Source organism: Struthio camelus, chromosome 6 (genome assembly GCF_040807025.1).
Source record: "Struthio camelus isolate bStrCam1 chromosome 6, bStrCam1.hap1, whole genome shotgun sequence".
In the NCBI taxonomy this organism is placed as follows: Eukaryota; Metazoa; Chordata; class Aves; order Struthioniformes; family Struthionidae; genus Struthio; species Struthio camelus.
This window is the reverse complement of record NC_090947.1, coordinates 28,395,110-28,414,196: the sequence shown is the minus strand read 5'-3', so window position 1 is coordinate 28,414,196 and position 19,087 is coordinate 28,395,110. Positions and strand designations below refer to the sequence as shown.

The following is a 19,087-nucleotide window of genomic DNA, read 5'->3' as shown; positions in this document are numbered from 1 at the left end:
TAGCAGAAGGCACGTGAGCAGCATTGTGCTGCTCATCATAGATTTTGCTCAGTGCCCTGGATCTTTTGCCTCCGGCTTAGCTGCCGTGCTCTCCGGTCACAGTGAAGTCAGCCTACTGTGCCTCTGCAGTGCCAGAGGCGAGTGCTGAGTCAGCCCTTTATTTCAGACTTCCTTGAGGCACTCCTTCTGTGACAAAGCTGCAGCCCTGGATTTTCTGCCTAATCATGCTGGAGTCCCTAACCTCATCTGACACCGTGCTCTGGCATCCTGAAAGCAGTGAGAAAGTGCAAAGTCCCCTGTGGACTGGCATGGATTGAGCCTTCATTCCTTAGCCCAGCCTATGTGTTTGCAGAGGAAGGTGTCCATCCTGAACTGGAAGGAGTGCAGGCTCGCTTGCGTTTGCAGAGTGACGTCATGGCTCTCCTGTGACTTGGTCCTGTGCCCTGGGGCCCGGAAGGTTTACTTTCCTCCCCAGCGCCTGGTGAGTGAGAGTGCAAGCTGGAGCTGGCCTGCTCTTGCAATCTCTTTCAGCTTAATTAAAGGATTGCTTTAGGAAGTGATGCACTTCTCACACGTTCGTTCTTTGTTTAGCGTGAAGTGGAGTTCAAAGCCACAACCATTGAATTGAAATGACCAGCCACAGCATAAACATAGATTTAATGTAATCCCTGGGTGTGTGTGGAATTTGCTGACACATCCCAACAGTGTATGGTATCTCATTGTGGTCTTTTTTTGACCTGAGTGGCCAAACAGAAACGTGTTGTTTTGCAGTCGGTGCTAGTTAGGAAAGAAACTGGTTATCATCCTGTGTATGTCTCTGGTTTTGCAACTAACCTTTGGTTCTTCAAGATAATACTGGAGCTGAGAGGGAGGCCTGATGCATAACTGCTTTGCAAAGGAGCATACCATGCTCTTGGTCCCTGTGCTGCATGCATTTCTTTAGAGGCTGGGCTTTAGCTCTGTCTTTGAGCTGTCTTAGCATCCTTCACGGGCTTATTCCTGTGGCCAGTGGAATCCTCTGCTCTTTATCCTGAATTCACAGGTGGTCTCGTGTGCTGCCTTGTCTCACATGGTGCTGTGAGACTGTACGCTGGTTTTGAGGCTGCTTGTTTCCTGGAGCTGATTTAAATGGGGGATGGTGTCTGTGCTTTTGAAACGTGACAGTTTGCACCTGGTTACCAGAGGTAAGGTACTCTCAGTAAGTTGAGTTAGGTTAGGTACTCTCAGTAAGTTGAGTTTAGATCAATGTGTTTGATTTTGTTTGAAAGTTGTTTAATTTCTTGAAGAAGTACAAATCCTTACTTTGAAATGTATGTTGGGTTTAAAAACTGTTTATACGGCACTGTTGTTAACTCTCTTGTTCAAACTTTAGTCGAAAGCAGCAGAGCTTCAAGGGAGGGAGTTGATGAGAGGTCAGATTTCACTTAGAAAGAGGTTTTATCCTTCCTAACCATAAAGGACAGGCTGAAATTGTGCCTTGCAACAGTATAGAAAATAGTAGCAAACCATAGTTGTTTGACCTTTTTTTTTCTTTAATTTCCTTCTCTCCTTCCCCTTCCCTCTCATGTCTTTTAGGTGCTTGAGGCTGACAGCACTTTATCAGGTCAGCTTGTAGCTCATACATTTGCAAGCTCTTGTTATTTTAAGAATGTCACCACAGCTGCATTGAAAATAACCTTCCCAGTAAAACTCATGTGACAGAGGGTAGGGCCTGTGCACCCAGGCTCTTACGGGCTCATTAGTTCTCTGAAAAATGAGTGCGTGAGGAGCTGCAGCATTGCTGTTGCAGGTGTGCGCAGTGTGCTGCATGGGCTGCTGCAAGGAGGACGGCGGCAGAAGGAGGTCTGTTCTTCCAGCAACGCTTAGCAGGAACTGCAAAGGCCAGGGCAGTTAGTGTCCCTGCATGCTTGGGATGTGACACTTGTAAAGGCTTTGGCCACACTCCAGCTGATGTCCCAAAGCTTGTGAGCAAGCTGTGCAATAATAAAAGGTACTAGCTAAATCACTGTAAGCAGGTGCAGCGGTGTGATCACTCTAACAGTGACATCTTTAGCTGGTATGTTTATTGTGTGTCAATTAGTCCAAGCCAGGCTCCATTAATTACTAGTAATGATGTTTGGACTTGACCTCCAGCCCTGCCAGTTTGCCCTAGGAGTAGAGCTGGGCTTTTCCCAGCTCACATTTCTACAATACGGTTTACAAATGTAGTTGAATTGCTGTTGTGGGAGCCAGAAAGGACTCCTGCTCCCTTGTGTGGTTGGGTTGGCAGAACTAGTGATTGCATCAAGCAGTGACCTTCTTCCCGACCATAACATTGACAGAGGCACAGGCAAGTGAAATGTAAAGAGGCAGGTTTCACTGATCAGTGACCAGAGGCAATTTACCTTAGGGCAGGTGATGTGGTTCCTGCCCAGACCGGTGAGGATGCTCCAGCTGCTGCTGTTGCAGCCACAGCCTGGTGCATGAGGGTGCCTCCGTCTCTGCTGGTTCTCCCTGACTTTGTCAGCTGCTTTGCTGAGCTCTCCTTGCAGTGAGGATAGGAGCCCTGGCGATGAGGGAGAGCCATGGCTCCGGTCAGAGATATGTAGTCCTGGCTCATGCCCAGTTTTGTTCTTGCTTTGACCTCAGCTCATGCTGCAGCTGTAGATACCCTCTCTGGCAGCAAAGCCAGACCATAGAAGCTGCCCTATGTGCCCTTGCCAGTTCATTTAGGTGCCCCCCTCCTCCTTGCATGACCTCCTGGGGGACCAGGCCCGGGTTAAAACTGGCCAGGTAAGGATCAAGTGCCTGAGCCAGCTTGCAGTGAGGCATCAGAGCTGGCTGGGCTGGCACAGCAGAGCTGGAGTGGGATTGAGGAGCTGAGGGCAAGGAAGGGAAGGACCACTTCAGCCATTGCTGCTGCCCTGGACACGTCCTGATCTACCCTGTGCTATGTTGAGTCAGCTCCCCTCTCTTTGCTGCACCGTTGTATCAGTGGCCGCTGTTATCCTTAGCATGTCACGTCATCCTTGGGAACATGGGCATAATTCCCAAACAGCCTCCTGGGAGATGATCGGCACGTCACGCTGTGCTTCCTTCTGTTCTTCAGCTGGCGCAAGGAGCGAAGCTGTGCCTTAGGAAGCTCTTTGCTTCACAGACATGTTCTCTGGGGCTGCCCATGACCTGTTCTTTGTACTTCCTTGCTGGGAAGTTTTGCTGTAAAGTGGTTAATAACATGCTCTGAGTTTACCTGGCTTGAACTTTTTGGCTCTGCGTAAAGAAGCAAGTTTCTAAAAGCTCTTAGTGTCAAGGAACGCTTGAGAGAGAGTTGGTACCTCAGTGCTGGGGGTTTTATCTCTGGGCCTGCTGAGTTGTTTTCTGATTTTGCTGATGCACTTTCCTTTTTCTCTCCCCTGCCATACTCTGCTTTGTTTCCTTTTGTCTTTCTTGCCCTTGCTTTCTAAGGTCTTGGGTCTCCATGGGGAAATAGTGGCAGTTACCATCTATTGGAATAATCCCTTGTAGGGAAACTCTGTGTGGAAAGCCCTGCCTTTTTCTTCTGCAGCTGCTGCTTCCCTTGTACCCTCTGCCCTGTGCCAGTCCAGCAGTTCCTACCCCTCTGTGGCAAAACTGATCTGGGGTTGGGGGGGGGGGGCGGAAATTCAGCACAGGTTCCCGCGGCACCCTGCGGGGTTGGTTTCCAGCCCCTGCTTTTCCTGCCGAGCTGTTGGTGGTGGCAGCAGCCAGAACTCCACGTTGGCAGTGCTGCTGGCATCTCTTGGGTATCTCGCTGCAGTACCCCGTGGGCTCTGCTGGGCACATTGATGCTGCAGTTGTCACTTATTCTAAAGCGGGGCCACACAAGGTTTCTGCTGGCATAGCTGTTACTAATGCATTGTACCACTGTGTCTATGCTGGCTGTCTGATTCAAGTCCCTTGTAACAGCTTCGTTAGGACAAATCACTTCTATTTTTATAGCGAGATGATTCATTCATAGCTGTAAAGTGCTGCTGGAGAAGAGATATGGGTGATTTTTACTGGAGACTAGTGTCACAAGGTCATTCACAGCCAGGTGAGAGCACAGGCATTGGCCAAGCTAGTAAAGGGCATGGTGAGTCCTCGGTGAAAACCGACTGCGGGCAGGGATGCTGCGGACTCTTTTCTTGACCCCTCTTATTTTTGCTTTGTTTTTTCACATCTACCCTTGCTGCTCTGCCGGGATTGTTTGCAGTTCAAGTGCGCTCATGGTGCGGGTGCATCAGAGAAACAGTACACGGAAGCCAAGCTTAGGTCACTTGTTTACCAAGGGGAAACTTGATCCAGGCGGGTTGTGGCATCCGAGCTGCAGCCTCTCTGCTTTGTGCTAATCGCTGTGAATGTCACAGCACTGCAGAGTTTGTTGCTGGGTGCAGATCAGGTAACACGATACAACTTAATTTTGTACTGTGCGTGGGATTCCCATTCCTGGGGCCACACAGTGTGCTATGCCTCTTGCTGTAGCTGCAGGAGGCTTGGAGCCCCTTTGGGCTGCAGCTCGCAGGAGGATAAGCTGCCCCATGACTTGCGCAGTGAGATGCCTCTGAGTCTTCCTTGGGAGCGTCAAGGTTTGCGGGAATGCTTGGCATGACCGTACAAGTGCTAATGAGCAGTGCAAGATGACTTACAGCTGAGAGTATTCTGTCCATAACGCACCGGAGGGGTTTGCAGCTGAATGAGGCTGGATGTTGGTCAGATTCTGACACTTGCTGCTGTGCTAAGCTTTGTACCTGGCAGTGATACCAATTAGGGCAGAGAGCCCCTCCCCTGAGTGAGGTTAGGACCAGGCATCTCAAAGAGTGATTGCAACAAGCTCTCTTTTTATGCCAGTGCCCTGGGTCACAAAGAGCAGAGAGAGGCCAGAAGCAGTGCCGAATAAAGTGTCCTCAGGTTCACAGGATCCCAGTGACATCCCTGTAGCCTTCTGAAGTGAGAAAGGGCAGTTGGACATGTGAGGCAGTGGGCAGCACAGCAATGTGCAGCCAGGGGTGGTACAGCATGGAGCAGACTTGACCCCCTCCATCACCCCTTGCAGAGCTTTGCAGACTCGGAGCTCTCCTTGTGCACGTATACTTCCTGTAGGATCCTGCGTGGGACCTTCCCACCTCATACAGTGGCCCAGGCAGCATCTGATTGGGATGCTGCTGACCTGATTTGAGCTCGCACTGGAAGCTGGGGGCCTGATTCACAGGTTGAGCAGGTCTTGTGGGTTCCCCCAGCAGTTCAGGCTTGCTGGGAGGTCTCTGTAGGGTAGATCTCTGCGCAAGGTGTGCGTCTGTCCCTGCGGTGGGTCCGAGTCGCTGTCATGGTGCTGTGCAGCAGCCCTGGCATCTAGTAACTACCATTTAACTGCTACAGCCCAGCCTTGATTTGCAGGTGGGAAAGGTGTGTGTTGCAAGAAAATGAAGACGATAAGTGGTGGTTGATGCTCTGCTCATCCTTTTTCTTGTACTCTTGCTTTTTAATGTACAAGCTTGTGAGAGCTGAAAGGCGGAAAGCAAAAGAAAGCCAGTAATTCAACCTGCTTAGGATATGAATTCTTATCACAGCAGTGTCCAGGGGCCCTCCAGGCATGTATTAAAGCAAGACAGATATCTGGCGCGTGGTTGTTTCCTCTTTCCTCTTTCCCCAGGCAAAAGGATCTTACAGGTGTGGTGCAGTAGTTGGTCTGAGGAGGATTTAGGATGCCTTTGTCTGTGCAGCTCTGTGGTCTGCCAGTTGCTCCTTGCAAGAGACTGTAGGAGTGCTCTTCCGACAAAATACAGGTGCAATGTTGCCAGTCTGTGCTATAAACGATTGAATGTTCTCGTTAGAAGAGCCATACTTGCTATTTTGCTCTTTGCCTTCCTGTTCCTGAGCTGTTTAAGATTCACTCGGCTCTTGCTGAGCTTTTCTAAAGGGTCACAAAAATAAGAAACCTCTTGCTTTTAAAAGCAAGAGCTGAGCTTCTCACATAATTGTGTGACCTTTGGATCTGAGGTTTTAGGAAAACAAACAAACAGGCATTTTGGAGATTGTAGTGGAGTCAGAAGAGCTGGCAGTGGAGTATGTGAAGTAATTTGAAGAGACAAACCCACGTGAATGGGCTCTGGCTGACCCGCCAGGTCTGAAGCAGGCAGGCAGGCTGACTCTCCTTGAAGCCAGGGTTGCTGTTTTGTAACTGCTGCTTTGCAGCCCTGGCTGTCAGCCAAGCAGTCCTTTTCATTTACAAAATAAAAGCTTTTGTGCAGACAGTACTTTTCCCAAGGCCTTCTGTAAGTTGTCCTTTCTTGCGTCTGGTTTCGTGTGAGATACGGGCTCTTTCTCTGACTTGGGCCCAGTCCCAGGAGACCCTCAGGGAGCTAAGTAAAGAGATGTTTTTCACCCTGCCTGGAAAGCAGCTTGTCCTCTTCCCTGTCTAGCAGCAGAGCTGGGCCTGGCCATCAAGCCCCATGGTGTTGATGGTGAGGCTGATGGCAATGCCCATCTTCCACACAGCTAGCTCCGCTCCAGCAAAACGTCTGGGCTGTGAGGAAAAGTCACACTACTGAAGTTGTGGCTGCAGCATGTGGTCTGTGTGCAACTTGGCCAGCCTGTATTTTGACTGCAGAAATAGCCAGCTTTGTTCTAAACTGGCTTTTCCTTCCCAAACAAATGGGTAGTGAGGTTTGGGGAGCAGGGGAACGTGTGAATGCCTCTCAGGGGATGGAGCAGCTGGACAGGCTTTTTCTTCCTAGTAGCCGTCCTGACTGTTGACTGGGGCTATCTGTTGCCTTTGAGTGGTGGCTGAGTTTTGTGGCTGACTTCTTGCGTTTACCTTCACTGCCTTTGTTTGGAGAGGACTATACAACATTAGTGACCTGCTGGCATTATGAGCCCTCCAGCTGGACAGGATGCTGCCTCTCTCTGTCTTGCTTGGAGCCAAACTCTGAGGCCTCCGTGGCAAGGGCCTGCCTGAAAGACAACACAGACAGAAGATTTCCTGTTAGACCTTGCTGCACCACCCCAGGGCAGTCCTCTGCCCCTGCTGGGCTGGGAGCTTCGCCACGCGGGCTGTGCCACATAACAGTGCTTTTCGTGCTGTATCCTTTGTTGCAGGCTGGCAAAGATGCTTCTGTAAACAACTGGCTTCCTCTTCTGCGCTGGCATTTGCCTCCTGTGCTATGGCTCTACATGGCCTCGGCAGGGCCAGAACGCAATAATCCGAGTCCCAAACAAGAGAAGGGCTTCAGACGTGGGTCAGGCACCCTGCAGGCAGAGAGAGCCCTGCAGCACCGGGCCTGTCACCTCACTCAGCAGCAGGTGAAACCCATCTGGAATATAGAAGGGAAGCACGTGAGTACTTTCCAGGATCACAGCCTGCTGCTCTCAGGGATCACTCCACAGCATTCTTGCTTCTTGTACCCGCCATCGTTATGCGATACGCAGCCTGGTGAAAGCACTCTCCCAAGCCTGCCGTTGGCCCAGCTCTGCCCGGACCTCAGTGGGAGCGCTCTGCTCTATCGGCGCTGCTGCCTCAGATCCAAGCCCTACAGGTTTCCTTTCCGAAGCTCCCAGGATGCCAGCTCTGCCACAGGAAGAGTGATGTCCTCCTTGCTGATGGAGCCCTGCCTGTTGCCTGCACTGTCTGAGGAGCGCTCTGGGCCTGAGCCAAAAGGGTCTGCCCTTGGTTCAGGTAAGCAGGTTTCCAGCTCATGTAGACCAGTGCTCAATAACAACTCCTTCCTACGGCCAAGCAATACTCAAGTGCCTTTGCTGCAGTCACTAGAGGTCAAGAAACTGAAGAACACCTGCAGCTTTCCTGCTGTCTCCTGGCCCCACTCTGGGGACCGTGGGAACTGCTCCGCTGGCAGCCTTGTGAACAGAGCAGTGAAAAGCAGCAACCTTGTTCTGGAGCAAACCACCATCCCCTCCCGGACCCCTGTGCCCAGCCATGTGATCCTCAGGAAAGACCGTTGCTCTTGGCCATTGGAGGATACTGAAAAGAGCTTAAAGGACAAGAGGCCAGAGATCAGCCTCACAGAGACTGTGCAGAGGCTAGCTGGACAGGTTACTGTGAGCAACAGCTTTGGTCGTGAAGCCAGAAGCTCTCGCCTCATGAGCACGGGCAGCCTGCCCAACAGGAAGAGCCGGTGGGGGCAACATGTTGTAGCACAACTCACCCCGAAAGAAACCATTGCCCCCCTGAACCTGGAGATGGGTAGCCATTGCCTTAATGGTAACTCGAGCCTTATAGGCACCGGTGGTGCCGTCGTCTGCACTAAACGGATCAGCGTTCATCTCTTAGCCTCATGCCCTGGCTCCCCCGACCGCAGCACTGACTGCCGGCTTATGAACACATTGACCTTGCGCAGTGGAGACCAGGCAGCGAGAGCAGAGCCTCCACACCTTGCTGCTGTCTCTGAAGTAGCAACTCAGATATCCACCATCCAACTGGAGAAAGAAGGAAAATGCTCCCAGGCCGTGCTTCCAGGAAAGCTTGCGTAAGTAGAGCAGTTGGGGAAGAGGGGGGACCATGTGAGATTGGTTGGCCTGCTCTGGCCTTCGTGTCTGTGCAAGTCGTGAGCTGGGAGAGACTATGCTGCAGGCACTGCTGGGGTGGCTGTAAGGGCAGCCGCAGGCTGCATCCGTGAGCAAAACCCACCTGCTGCATCCTGGTGCTGTGGGGTCCTTCCTTCCGCTCCCACCTTTACACTGGCTCTTGGGGTGGCACCAAGCCCTTCCACCTGCTCCCTCAGCACCAGCTTCCCTGGTGTGGCTGCTCTTTCTGACGCAGCATGGAAATGCTGTGTGGTGGCGCTGAAGCCCTTCCTCTCTTCTGGAGAGGAGCCTGGAGCAGGCTCCCTGCTCCTTCTGCAGCTCCCCTCTGACCTTAGCGTTCCTGCGGTCTCGCTAGAAGGCAACGTTCAGGACTTGCCGATACCTCAGATCCCCAAGGGAGGTACCCTTCTAGTTGACTCCTTGCATACTTGTGGAGCCCTGCTTGCTGTGTGGTAATCTCTGCAAACAGACACGTATTTCAGGTGAAGCCTGCTGCCAAGTCAGTTCCAGCAAGGCTTCCACTGGGCAGAGGCATATGACAGCTGCAGGAAATGTGAGACCTTAGCGTGTAAAAGAACATGGAAGTGATGAACGATGGGGGATGTGAGGCAGCAGGCTTGGGTTGCGCAGGGGCACAGCTCCTTTCCTAGCCCTTGGGAAGGGGGAAAGGATCATACTTTGAACAGAGATGCAGAGGCAGAAAATGATGAGGAGCACAAAAGGGTGGGAAGGTGACCTCCCCAAGGTGCTGCAGAACAAGGCAACTCTTCTGCTCATCTGTGGATAGTGACTGACAGTTAACATCAGAATTGCCAGTAACAGTGTGTGATCGCGCAGGTGCTGAGGCCATGTCCTCCTCCAGCCAGGAAAGCATTGAGGGAGGCATGGCCCCAGCTGATGGCTGCTGTGGTGCTGCCATCAGATACCCTCTCCCAGCAGGATGATCTGTGCCTCTTTCCCTCTGGCTGCTCCGTAAGATATTCTCTTGCATCTTACCTGGGTCCTCTACATCTTACCAACTGCAAGGGGCCGTACTAGCGCTCGGGACGAATGCTTGTACGTCAGCACAAGGGAGGGTAGTGCTGTCACTCCCCTGCTCACCTGTCACCTGCTGCATCGTGGGCTCTTAGTCTTTTGGCCTGGGATAACATGTGGCCGCTGCCTCTAAGTGAAATGTTCTTTGTCCCAGTGTCGCTGCTGGGCAGTTGCCGCTGGAGCTGAGCCGTCCCGAGGAGGGTGCAGAGGAAGAACTTCCTGATGGCTTGGGTGAGAACTGCAGTCAGGAGGAGGAAGAAGACGACAGTGAGTGCTGATTCTCCGAGGGGCTGTGCTCCGTGCCTCCTCGTGGCGGGGAAGTGCAGGGAAATCTGGGAGCGAGGTGTGAGCACAGCTGCCCTCCTGCACTCTCCGGGGGCTGTGCTTTGGGGCAGCAGTGCTTTTGCCTTGCTGGGAAAGCTGGAAATGACACCCTGTCTTGCGTTCCTGCCATCATTTTGGGATGACCGGGAGATTCCTGCTAAATTGCTTTTGTGTGCAGCACAGGGAGGAGTTATCCAGACTCCAGTGGGGAACAGACTAGAGTTTTCTATTATCCTGCTCTGATACTTGCCCACCTCCTCTGTGTGCAGTGCTGCCAACTCCACCCTCTGCCCTGCGTCTTATGCCACCAAGATGTGGGTGAGACTCGGGATCAAGGATTTGGGGCAGCTGTAAAGGGTCTGTCTCCAGGAACATTGTCTTCCTCTCTTCCCTAATTAACTGTATGCATTCACTCCCCAAGGAGACCAAACCTGAGTCTTTCCCCTCCTGCAGGTGAGTCGGACGCTTCTTCTGTTGCTGGTCTGTCGCCTAATGGCTCTGTGGCTCTAATTTCCAGGTTAGTAGCTGTAATTTGTGCACTGCAGCTTGGCATCTTTGTTCAAATTTGTTCATCTTTGCCATCCCCGATGACAGAGGGCAGCTGTAGCACGCAAGGGAGTGGAGTGAATAAAGAATCAGGCTTCCCAACCAAAATGAACTTTTTTACTCCCCTGGAAACCAAAGCTTACCTCTCTTTCTGCAGACAGCAGCCTGCAAAATACTGTGGGTGCCTCCACCACAGCAAAACAGGGATCTCGATTTCACTACAACTGCCAGTCCCTGGGTTAGGTTTACTGAATTAAATTGGAATCTTGCAGTGTCATTGCCTTGCAGATGAATTGGAGTAGAGACATCCTGGGACAGAGATCGCGATCACCCCCGGGGTCTTGTGTCTCAGCTTTGCATCCTAGAAATAAGTCCTGGAGCCTGGATTTTTCTTTAGCCTTTAGAAAGGGGTTTCTCTGGGGAGGATTTGTCGTCAGGAGGGGCTGTGAAGGGGTCATCAGGGGCCTGCCTCTGTGACTCCTGACGGACCTTTGGGGGAGCTGTTCTTGCCCATCCAGCAGTAGGAGTTGGTCCTTGCAACTGTCTTATTGGTACACCAGGGCCACCTTGGGCTTGCTCTTTGCTCAACAACTTGTTGCCTTCCATTGTGTCATACCCATCTTCCAAGCGAGTTAAGGCTTGCTATGAGCAAATGTCAAATCTCAGGATGCTGCATGGCCTGCCGAGACAGCATAAATTGGAACAGCATCTGCTTCTGGTGAGGCCTGGCTAGTCAGCCTCCCAAGGTATCTACTGCGGCAGATGTGGGGAAGCAGCATTTTGGCTAAATGCCTTCTGCAGTGAGGAGGGCTGGACTCTCCCACATCTCTTGTGCGGGCTGGGCTGAGCTTGAAGCCTCCGCAGCAGCTTTCTGCCTTCGGTTTCTGAGCACGTATGTGAGTTTCTGGATGCTGGGACATAAAGCGGCCCCTGCGTGACTGTACATGCAAGTGCTCCAGGGGATGGTACTAAGCACTGGGCCTGGCTCTGTGCTTGTTACCTGTTCTGCTTCTCGCCTTGTAACCAACTGCCTATTGCTTCTTCTCTCCTAGGAACTGCATCAAGTGCCTGACCCCACCAGCTGAGGCTCAGGAGCAGATGCTCAAACCAGCTCTTGTCTGCAGTTTATTCCCTAATGTGCCTCCAACCATCTACTTCAGTACTCGGAATGAGAGAGGTGAGCTGGGATCTGTTTCCTTGCAGTGGGAATAAATGTAAATAGCAAACAGCAGTGCCAGTGCGCAACCAGGAGCTGACAGCTCCCCTTCACCCCTTCCATGATGAGATGCAGCACCACTGCGAAACCAAAGGGCAGAGTAAAATGATGGTGGCCGCTCAGCTTGGAGCGTGAGCGAGGCTTCTGAGAGACAGGTATGGCCAAGAACAGCATTTGCAGCAGCATTGGGTGGGGCGTGAATGAATGGTTCAAGACCCTGGATTTCTCCCAGTTGTGGTGTAGTCTTCTCCATTCCAGTTCTGTTAAGGGGGTTACATACTGCCCTCTGAAGGCCTGTGCTTCCCTTCAGGCCTGAGTGGTTCATGATTCTTGTACCAAAACATGGGAATTGCTCTGGGTGACAGCAGGTCCCAGGTTTCTAGCAGGAACATGCATGTGCCGTTTCTGGTGCCTGATCCTTGGCTGGAGCTTCTGCTGTGTCCTGTGGCCTACAAATGCTCATGCATGTGTTCAGGATGAGTGAAGCTATAGAAACATCAGGGTGTTGTGTTTGTTTTCCTTCTGTCCTTGACTCTTTGCCTCCCTAGTGGAAAAGCTGCCCTGGGAGCAGAGGAAGCTGCTGCGATGGAAAATGAGCACAGTCACACCAAACATAGTGAAGCAAACCATTAGCAGGTCCCACTTCAGAGTCAGCAAGAGTAAGTTGTTGGAGGTTGGCAGCATGAGATTTGTCGTGTCCTCTGTTGCTTCCAGCCCATGGGTGCAGGAAAGCAGGCTGCCTGCAAAGAGCAGAACGGGAGTGGTATGGGCTGGTCACTGCAGGACACTGGGTTCCCGTGTCTCTGTGCAGTCTCCAAGCCCCAAGGGCAGTGCCCAGTCTCTGTCTTGGCTTTTCTCTGGCATCGGCAGCAAGGCTGTAACTGAGGGCTGTCAGAGCCGGCCCAGGGCAACGAGGGTGGCGTGTGGGTAAGCAGAGCTGTGCTCTGGCTTATTTGGGCTGTGCCTCTAGGTGGTGCTGCCACTCTGAGGCTGGCATTTGCCCGGTGCCAACCCTGCACTGCTGTCCCTTGTCCATGTGGTCACCCAGTGTGGAGGGAGAAGTGATCTTTCTCTCTGACTGTAGCTAGGGAGCTCTGTCAGGGTTGGGATCTTGTTGCTAAAGAGACGTGAAAGAGGGGGCTAGGGTAGCACTGAGTTTTCAGAGCTTGGGTCCATATCAGGGCATGAGGCCTCGCAACAGTACTTACGGGGCTTCTGTGTGTATCTGCTCAGTTGGTCTTTTTTTTTTTTTTTTTTTTTTTTTTTTGAGGGGGAAATGCGCAGGTGTATAGGAGGTTGAGCAGGGCAGAACAAGCACTAGGACGTCCTGCAATCCTACACCTCCCTGTGCAGAGCTGTGTAGCTTGCTGCTTCGTTCACCTGCTGTAAAACAGAGTTAAGGGTGCTCTGCTGACATTGCTGGGGGTTGAAACCATTCTTTTGACATTGTGCCTGCTCAGTCCCCTGCACCACTCATGTTTGCAGGGCGAACACCCAAGTGGTAAACTAGATCACCATGACAGCCCTTGGCTTATTATCTTTTCAGTAACTAATATGATTGCATTGTGCTTTAACTGCAAAGCATCCCTGGCATGCTTCTGCCAGCCCCAGGAAATGGGCTGCTCCTGGACTGAGAAGGTATTGTGGGGAGCAGTCTTGATCATAGACTTTTCTATCTTTCCTGCAGAAAGCAATGACTGGCTGGGCTGCTGGGGCCACCACATGAAATCACCCAGCTTTCGAGCCATCAGGGAGCACCAGAAGGTAGGGAATGTTTTGGGCTGTCTTTGCTCGCACACATGTGGAGCGTGTTGGGAACAATTTGAATGCCCCTCTCTTCAGTGCCAGGTGTTTGCTGCGTAGGCTGTCTTTGCAGCATCCCCCATCACAGCATGGCAGCTGGTACTCCTATGCTGGGAGGGCATATGGCAGATAGGCACAGCCAGGAGCAGCATGAGCTTCTCCTGTGTGTGGAGACTCTTGTAGACTGAGGCTGTAGTCAAGCTGTGTTCACCTGTGAGCTCAACTAAATCCAGTTAACATTGCCTAAAGCAGTCCTTCCTCTAGCAAAACTGAGCAGTAATGACCAGGTGGGGCGAATGCCCTCTCCACCAGCACAGTCAGAGCCAGAGGCTGGGTGTGTAACTCAGGGCACAAAAAGTGTGGGGTGGCACATGTTTGGGGAACACCTGAGGGTCCAGGGGTTGGTTATGTATCGCGCATGCACGTTCATCCTGGAGAAGTGATGGTCCAAACTGAATAGTCTTGAGGCATCATCCAGGGTTGGAAGCTAGCAGCCTCCAGCCCTGTCTTAGTATGGCATCTTTCTGCCCATGGTATTTGTGATGCATGGAGCTGGACATAGCTCTGGCACCCAGGTTAGAAGCAAGCAGGCAAACTACTGTGGTAGAGGATACTGCAAAAGCCTGGATCCAAAGGAAGCTGAAAGGCTGAGGGTTAGCGCCCAGGTGCTGATCAGCCATGAGAGGTGACCAGGCTGCAGCTGCTGGCTGCTAGCCAGCATGGGGCACCTTGTGGGTGTTTGTCACTGCAAAGCTTCAAGACGTGGTGGGTCCTGCCCTCATGAGAGAGGATCAAGGAGGAGTGTTACCCTGCCCTGGGCAGGTGGTTTCACAGAGGATATATGTCCTGGCTGTGGGGCAGCAAGGGGGGAACAAGGAAATGGGGATAGGTGGGGAGATCTCATAGGACCTCTGTTCCTTTTCAGCTAAACCACTTCCCTGGTTCATTTCAAATTGGGAGAAAGGACCGTCTGTGGCGCAACCTGTTGAAGATGCAGACTCGCTATGGGAAGAAGGAGTTTAACTTTTTCCCCCAGTCCTTCATCCTGCCCCAGGACATAAAGCTGCTGAGGAAGGCATGGGAGGAGGGAGCAAGCCGCCAGAAATGGATTGTGAAACCAGTAAGAGCAAAGCAGAGTTTAGTCCCCTGTCCCGATGCAGCTGTAGAGAGAGCATGTGATTCCCCTCTTGTTTGTGTCTCGCAGCCGGCGTCAGCGAGAGGCATTGGCATCCAGGTCATCCACAAATGGAGCCAGCTCCCCAAAAGGAGACCGCTGCTGGTGCAGAGGTGAGTGAAAGAAAGCAGGGTGGGCAGCCAGGCTGGGATCTTCTGGTAGCTCATCTCTCTCTGGCCAGATCTGGGCAGCAAGATCTGATTTACTTCTGGAAATTTCTCTATTGCCTGGGCATAACAACACTGCTGTCAGAGGTCTGGCTCCATCAGCTGCAACTGGAGTTAGGGGAGAGCGGCTATTTTCTGCGTAGACTTTAGAGGTCTCATGAACAAAACTGCTCTTAGGCTAGCTTCACAGGCTTTTGGGAGCAGCTTCTGTCTGGCAGATGATCCAACTTCAGCTGTGCTCTGATCCTTATCCCACTGCTTTTTATTCTGGGTTTTGGTATCTTTGGAGGCAAGTGAACTTTCTCCAGTGCCTGCAGTCACTCTGGAAGCAGAAGCCCCAGGGGAAGAGATGGGCAAGAACAAGTCTTTGAGAATTCCCAAATTAGAACTGGACAGTAAGAGCCTGCATGTGTGTGGACATTGGTCAAAGGTTTTATTGTCTTCCTGAATAAGATTTTCAGAATCTCCTTCCCCTTTTGCAGAAAAGTGAGGTAGCTCATTTTGTAAGGGCAGGGAAAAACTGCCCGGTGTTAGGCAGACTGGGAGTTCCTGTGTTGGTTTGTCTGTTCTCTCTGTCCCCTTCCCATGTAAGTGGAAGATTTTTCCTGTGGAAAATCATGAACTACTTTTGGGTTGGGGAGGGGGGTGAGTAATCAAATGATTTGGGTGAATATTTCCAGCTGTTTCTGCTCACTAAACCAGGCCATCTGGGAGTTTGTGGCTCACTGCATATCTTAGATGTTTCTGAGTTTTGTAGTCAGTCTTGTTGATGCAGAAAAACTTCTGTGCCTCAGACCTGGAAAAAAATCTCTTCAGCATGGGACTGGGCAGGAAGGAATACTGTTCACGTGGCACAGGGTCTCCCCGAATATGGGAAAGCTTGTGTCTCTTTCATTTGGACTGTGATGCTCTTAACTTGGAAACACTGTACAAAAGGGCTTCATCTGCGCTCTGAATCGATTTGCTGCTTGTGCCAAGCCTTCTGCTGTAGGGGCTGGAGATGTTCCTGCACAGAGAAATGGTAACGCTTTCCTGCTGCCTGCTTCCATTTGCAGGTATCTGCACAAACCCTACCTCATTGGCGGGAGCAAGTTTGACCTGAGGATATATGTTTATGTCACTTGCTATGATCCCCTCAGGGTCTACCTGTTCAAGGATGGATTGGTTCGCTTTGCTAGCTGCAAGTAAGTTGCGAGGGGAGAGCAGTGCTAGGCAGCAGGAGAGCTGCTCAGTGCTGGCCCCTGTGTTGCTGTGCTACCAGCCTAGGTTGGGGCAGGAGACAGTCACCCCATATGTGGAGCTCTAGCTTCCTTGCTGAGAAAGCAGTTTGGAGACATGAGGTACTATTTCGGGTGGTAGCGTTGAAAAGGAAGGTGAGAGGATGCTTAATTTATCCACCTTGCCCAAAGCGAGATCAGCTCAGTGTAAAGCAATTCTTGAAATATGCTGTCTGTTCTTCATGCTGGTATACCAGAAACTGGGATATTTCTTCCAGTGTTGGCCATTGACTTAATAAAATATATTGTCTGGGGCTGTTGCAGTTCTGTCAGCACTTTTGCTCACTGGTGTTTTGGTCTTTTCTTAAAGACCTGCTATGAGGGGGAGGGGAGGTTCATCCCTCTGCCCCAAGGCGATGTGCTCCATGCATACACTTCCCACTTTGTCCCATCAGCCCTGGGCCAGTGGGGATAGAGGCTGTGGAGGAGCACCTTGCTGCAGGAACCCTGGGAAAGGCTGCAAGGCAGTGAGGCTTGTGGGTGGTCGAGAAGGGAGGTAGCATCTAGATGAGAACAGAGATTCTGCCTGCCCTGTGGGCCTTAGAGCAACCAGTTCAAGCTCAGACTGCTTGTGCTCCTCTCATCTCTTCCAGGTACTCCTCCTCAATGAAGAGCCTCAGCAACAAGTTCATGCACTTGACCAACTACAGTGTGAACAAGAAGAATACAGAGTACAAGTCCAACTCGGATGAGACTGCTTGTCAGGGACACAAATGGTAGGTGCTGCAGGGGCTTTCAGCAGGGCACAGGGGCAACTCTTCTTGTCACTGTTAAGTCAGCTGCTTCTTCAGCACTCCTGTCCAAAGGCTGAAGGTGCTTCCAGTATTGTCTGCTCCTGCAGGGGGAGGCAGATTGACTTCTGCATAGGTTAGCATCAGTAGAATCTAGATTCCACCTATGGCTCACTAGAGATGTTCCCGGCTCAGTGGCTGTTACTGTCAGCGTTACCTGCTGGTAATCTGCCAGAAGTTACCTGCTTTACCTGCCAGGAGACCAGCACCTCCCATGCATGACTGCAATGGATCAGCAGGCACCCTGACCCCTGTGTTCCTTGCCGCAGGCCAGATCACCTTGAGGAAGCTGCCGCTTCTGTGGCTTACCCTGGAGACTGCTCTGGCTTCTCCCTGCCTTGTAATTCATCCTGTCCGTTACTATTTTGGTTGCATCCCACCCTGCCTATGCCTGTATTGTTCTCTGATTCAAACTCTGCTCTCATCTGTGTGCATTTGTTCTCTTGCCCTAGTTGGGGGTTGATGGAATGTGGTTTAACCTACTAGAACTTTAATTGACAGTTCTAATACATCAGCTGGCTAGATGGGAGCTTCTTACCATTTTGCCCGTGATTTCCCTAAGAGAAAGGGGCAGTTCTGGTACAGAACTGAGAATTTGCGTGCTAGTTGGTGTGAATGGTACAGAGCACTGAGGAGCAACAGTGCTATTTCTAGTTACTTCAGAAGAGGGCTGCAGTCTTGCAGGGGTTCTGTTCCCTGCTGTCCGTTGGCAGACTGGCCCAAATCCTCAGGCACTTATCCCTGATTCTGTGGTGGTGTTTGAGCTCTTTTAAAAATAGTATGGGATAGAGTTCTCAATTCATGGACCTGTGGCTGGACTACTTCACTTCAAAGGGGGCTGCAGAAGGTAGTTTGCTGTAGTAGCCTTGCTTTCAATAGCTTGGACTTGCTGTGCAGTTGTCTGTTCCTCCACTGAGACATTGGGAAGGGTCTGCTGTCCGCTGCCACTTGAAATCTCATGGGGGTGGGATTGTCTGGATTTTCAGTATCATCAGCCAAGTCAAAGCTGGCTGCTCCCGCGTTAAAGATGAGTGGCTGTAATCAACTCCCATCTTCTTTGCAGGAAGTATGACCTTTGGATTCCTGGCTGTTAGTCTCACAGTCTCATTTGATCAACATCTGAGCATCCTTGGCTCAGTGTCAGGGCAGCTTGCAGCACTTGGTGTGGTGTGGGAAACTCCTATGAGAGCAGAGACGCTCCCCCCCACCATCATTTTCTCCTGATTTTGTTTCTTTTCCTCCCTCTGCCTTCCCCCAAACTTCAGTGAAATGGCTCTAGATAAAAGATTTATGGGAGTCTTGATGGATTCCTGCTGAGCTGCTTTGCAGTGCTCATGGGGAAAGCTTGCGGAAAGGGGAGGTTTGCTGAGGACACGGAGGGTGGGGGAAGAGCAAATCTGACCTACTCTGCTTGTGCTAATTTGGGACCTGATACTCCAATGCTGGGACAAGTCTAGGACAGATTTATGTTTCTGGTGGCTGGGTTCTGCAAGGTCAGGGGCCAGGATGGGGAGGGCAGCAGCCAGGAGTTGAGTGGCTTGGGGATTGGCAGAAGGATGGCTGCGCTCAGAAAATGTGGGAGATGCACCCTCGCTTGCTGTTAGGGAGAGTTTTGTCAAGACTCGCTCTGTTTTTGCTCCTGTAGCGGTGCTGTGCTAGGCAGCAAGGGGCTACAAAACTTTCTCCTTTGCTTTCTCTCTCCCAGGGCTCTCAAAGCACTCTGGAGTTACCTGACCCAGAAGGGAGTTAATAGTGAGGCCATCTGGGAGAAGATTAAAGACATCGTAATTAAAACCATCATTGCGTGAGTCCTGGCACCTCTTGCCCTTTGCCTAGCTGCAGCGTGCACCCTGGCACCTCTGACTGTCCAGCCCTGTCTCAGCTTCAGTATTTCTCTCTAGATTCTTCCGTTCGTTCTGTTTGTTAAGCTCATGCTGCAGTAGCTGCGAGGGGTAAATAGAAATGAGTCAAGATCCTGGCTCTAGATGGAGCTTTGGACAGCCTGATCTAGCTGTGTTGGGCTTGTCTTGCTCTGCCAGTGCTGAATGGTCTGTGGGTGTGTGTTTGCTCTGTGAGATGGGACCTTTTCTGCATCAACAGCTGAGAAGCTGCTTTGCCCTTAGATGTCCTGGATCTGCCTGCAGTGCAAGGGGGGAGGCTAGGAGGGTGCAGAGTACCTGGCACCTCTGCCTAGCTTGCCTCCTGCTCCTCTGCTTGGG

The 19,087-nt window shown here is 51.6% G+C and overlaps 1 protein-coding gene across 1 annotated transcript in view; it reads left to right on the top strand.

The window, feature by feature from the left end:
• TTLL4 (tubulin tyrosine ligase like 4) overlaps nucleotides 1-19,087 on the top strand; it is a 31,245-nt gene that overhangs the window by 3,095 nt on the left and 9,063 nt on the right. Inside the window, exons 2-12 of the mRNA XM_068948900.1 lie at nucleotides 7,093-8,477; nucleotides 9,725-9,837; nucleotides 10,348-10,411; nucleotides 11,493-11,617; nucleotides 12,205-12,315; nucleotides 13,344-13,420; nucleotides 14,385-14,579; nucleotides 14,664-14,746; nucleotides 15,856-15,984; nucleotides 16,671-16,793; nucleotides 18,574-18,672. Of these exons, the coding sequence (XP_068805001.1) occupies nucleotides 7,168-8,477; nucleotides 9,725-9,837; nucleotides 10,348-10,411; nucleotides 11,493-11,617; nucleotides 12,205-12,315; nucleotides 13,344-13,420; nucleotides 14,385-14,579; nucleotides 14,664-14,746; nucleotides 15,856-15,984; nucleotides 16,671-16,793; nucleotides 18,574-18,672 (2,429 nt within the window). The 5' untranslated portion in view covers nucleotides 7,093-7,167. The remainder of the gene's footprint in view (nucleotides 1-7,092; nucleotides 8,478-9,724; nucleotides 9,838-10,347; nucleotides 10,412-11,492; nucleotides 11,618-12,204; nucleotides 12,316-13,343; nucleotides 13,421-14,384; nucleotides 14,580-14,663; nucleotides 14,747-15,855; nucleotides 15,985-16,670; nucleotides 16,794-18,573; nucleotides 18,673-19,087) is intronic.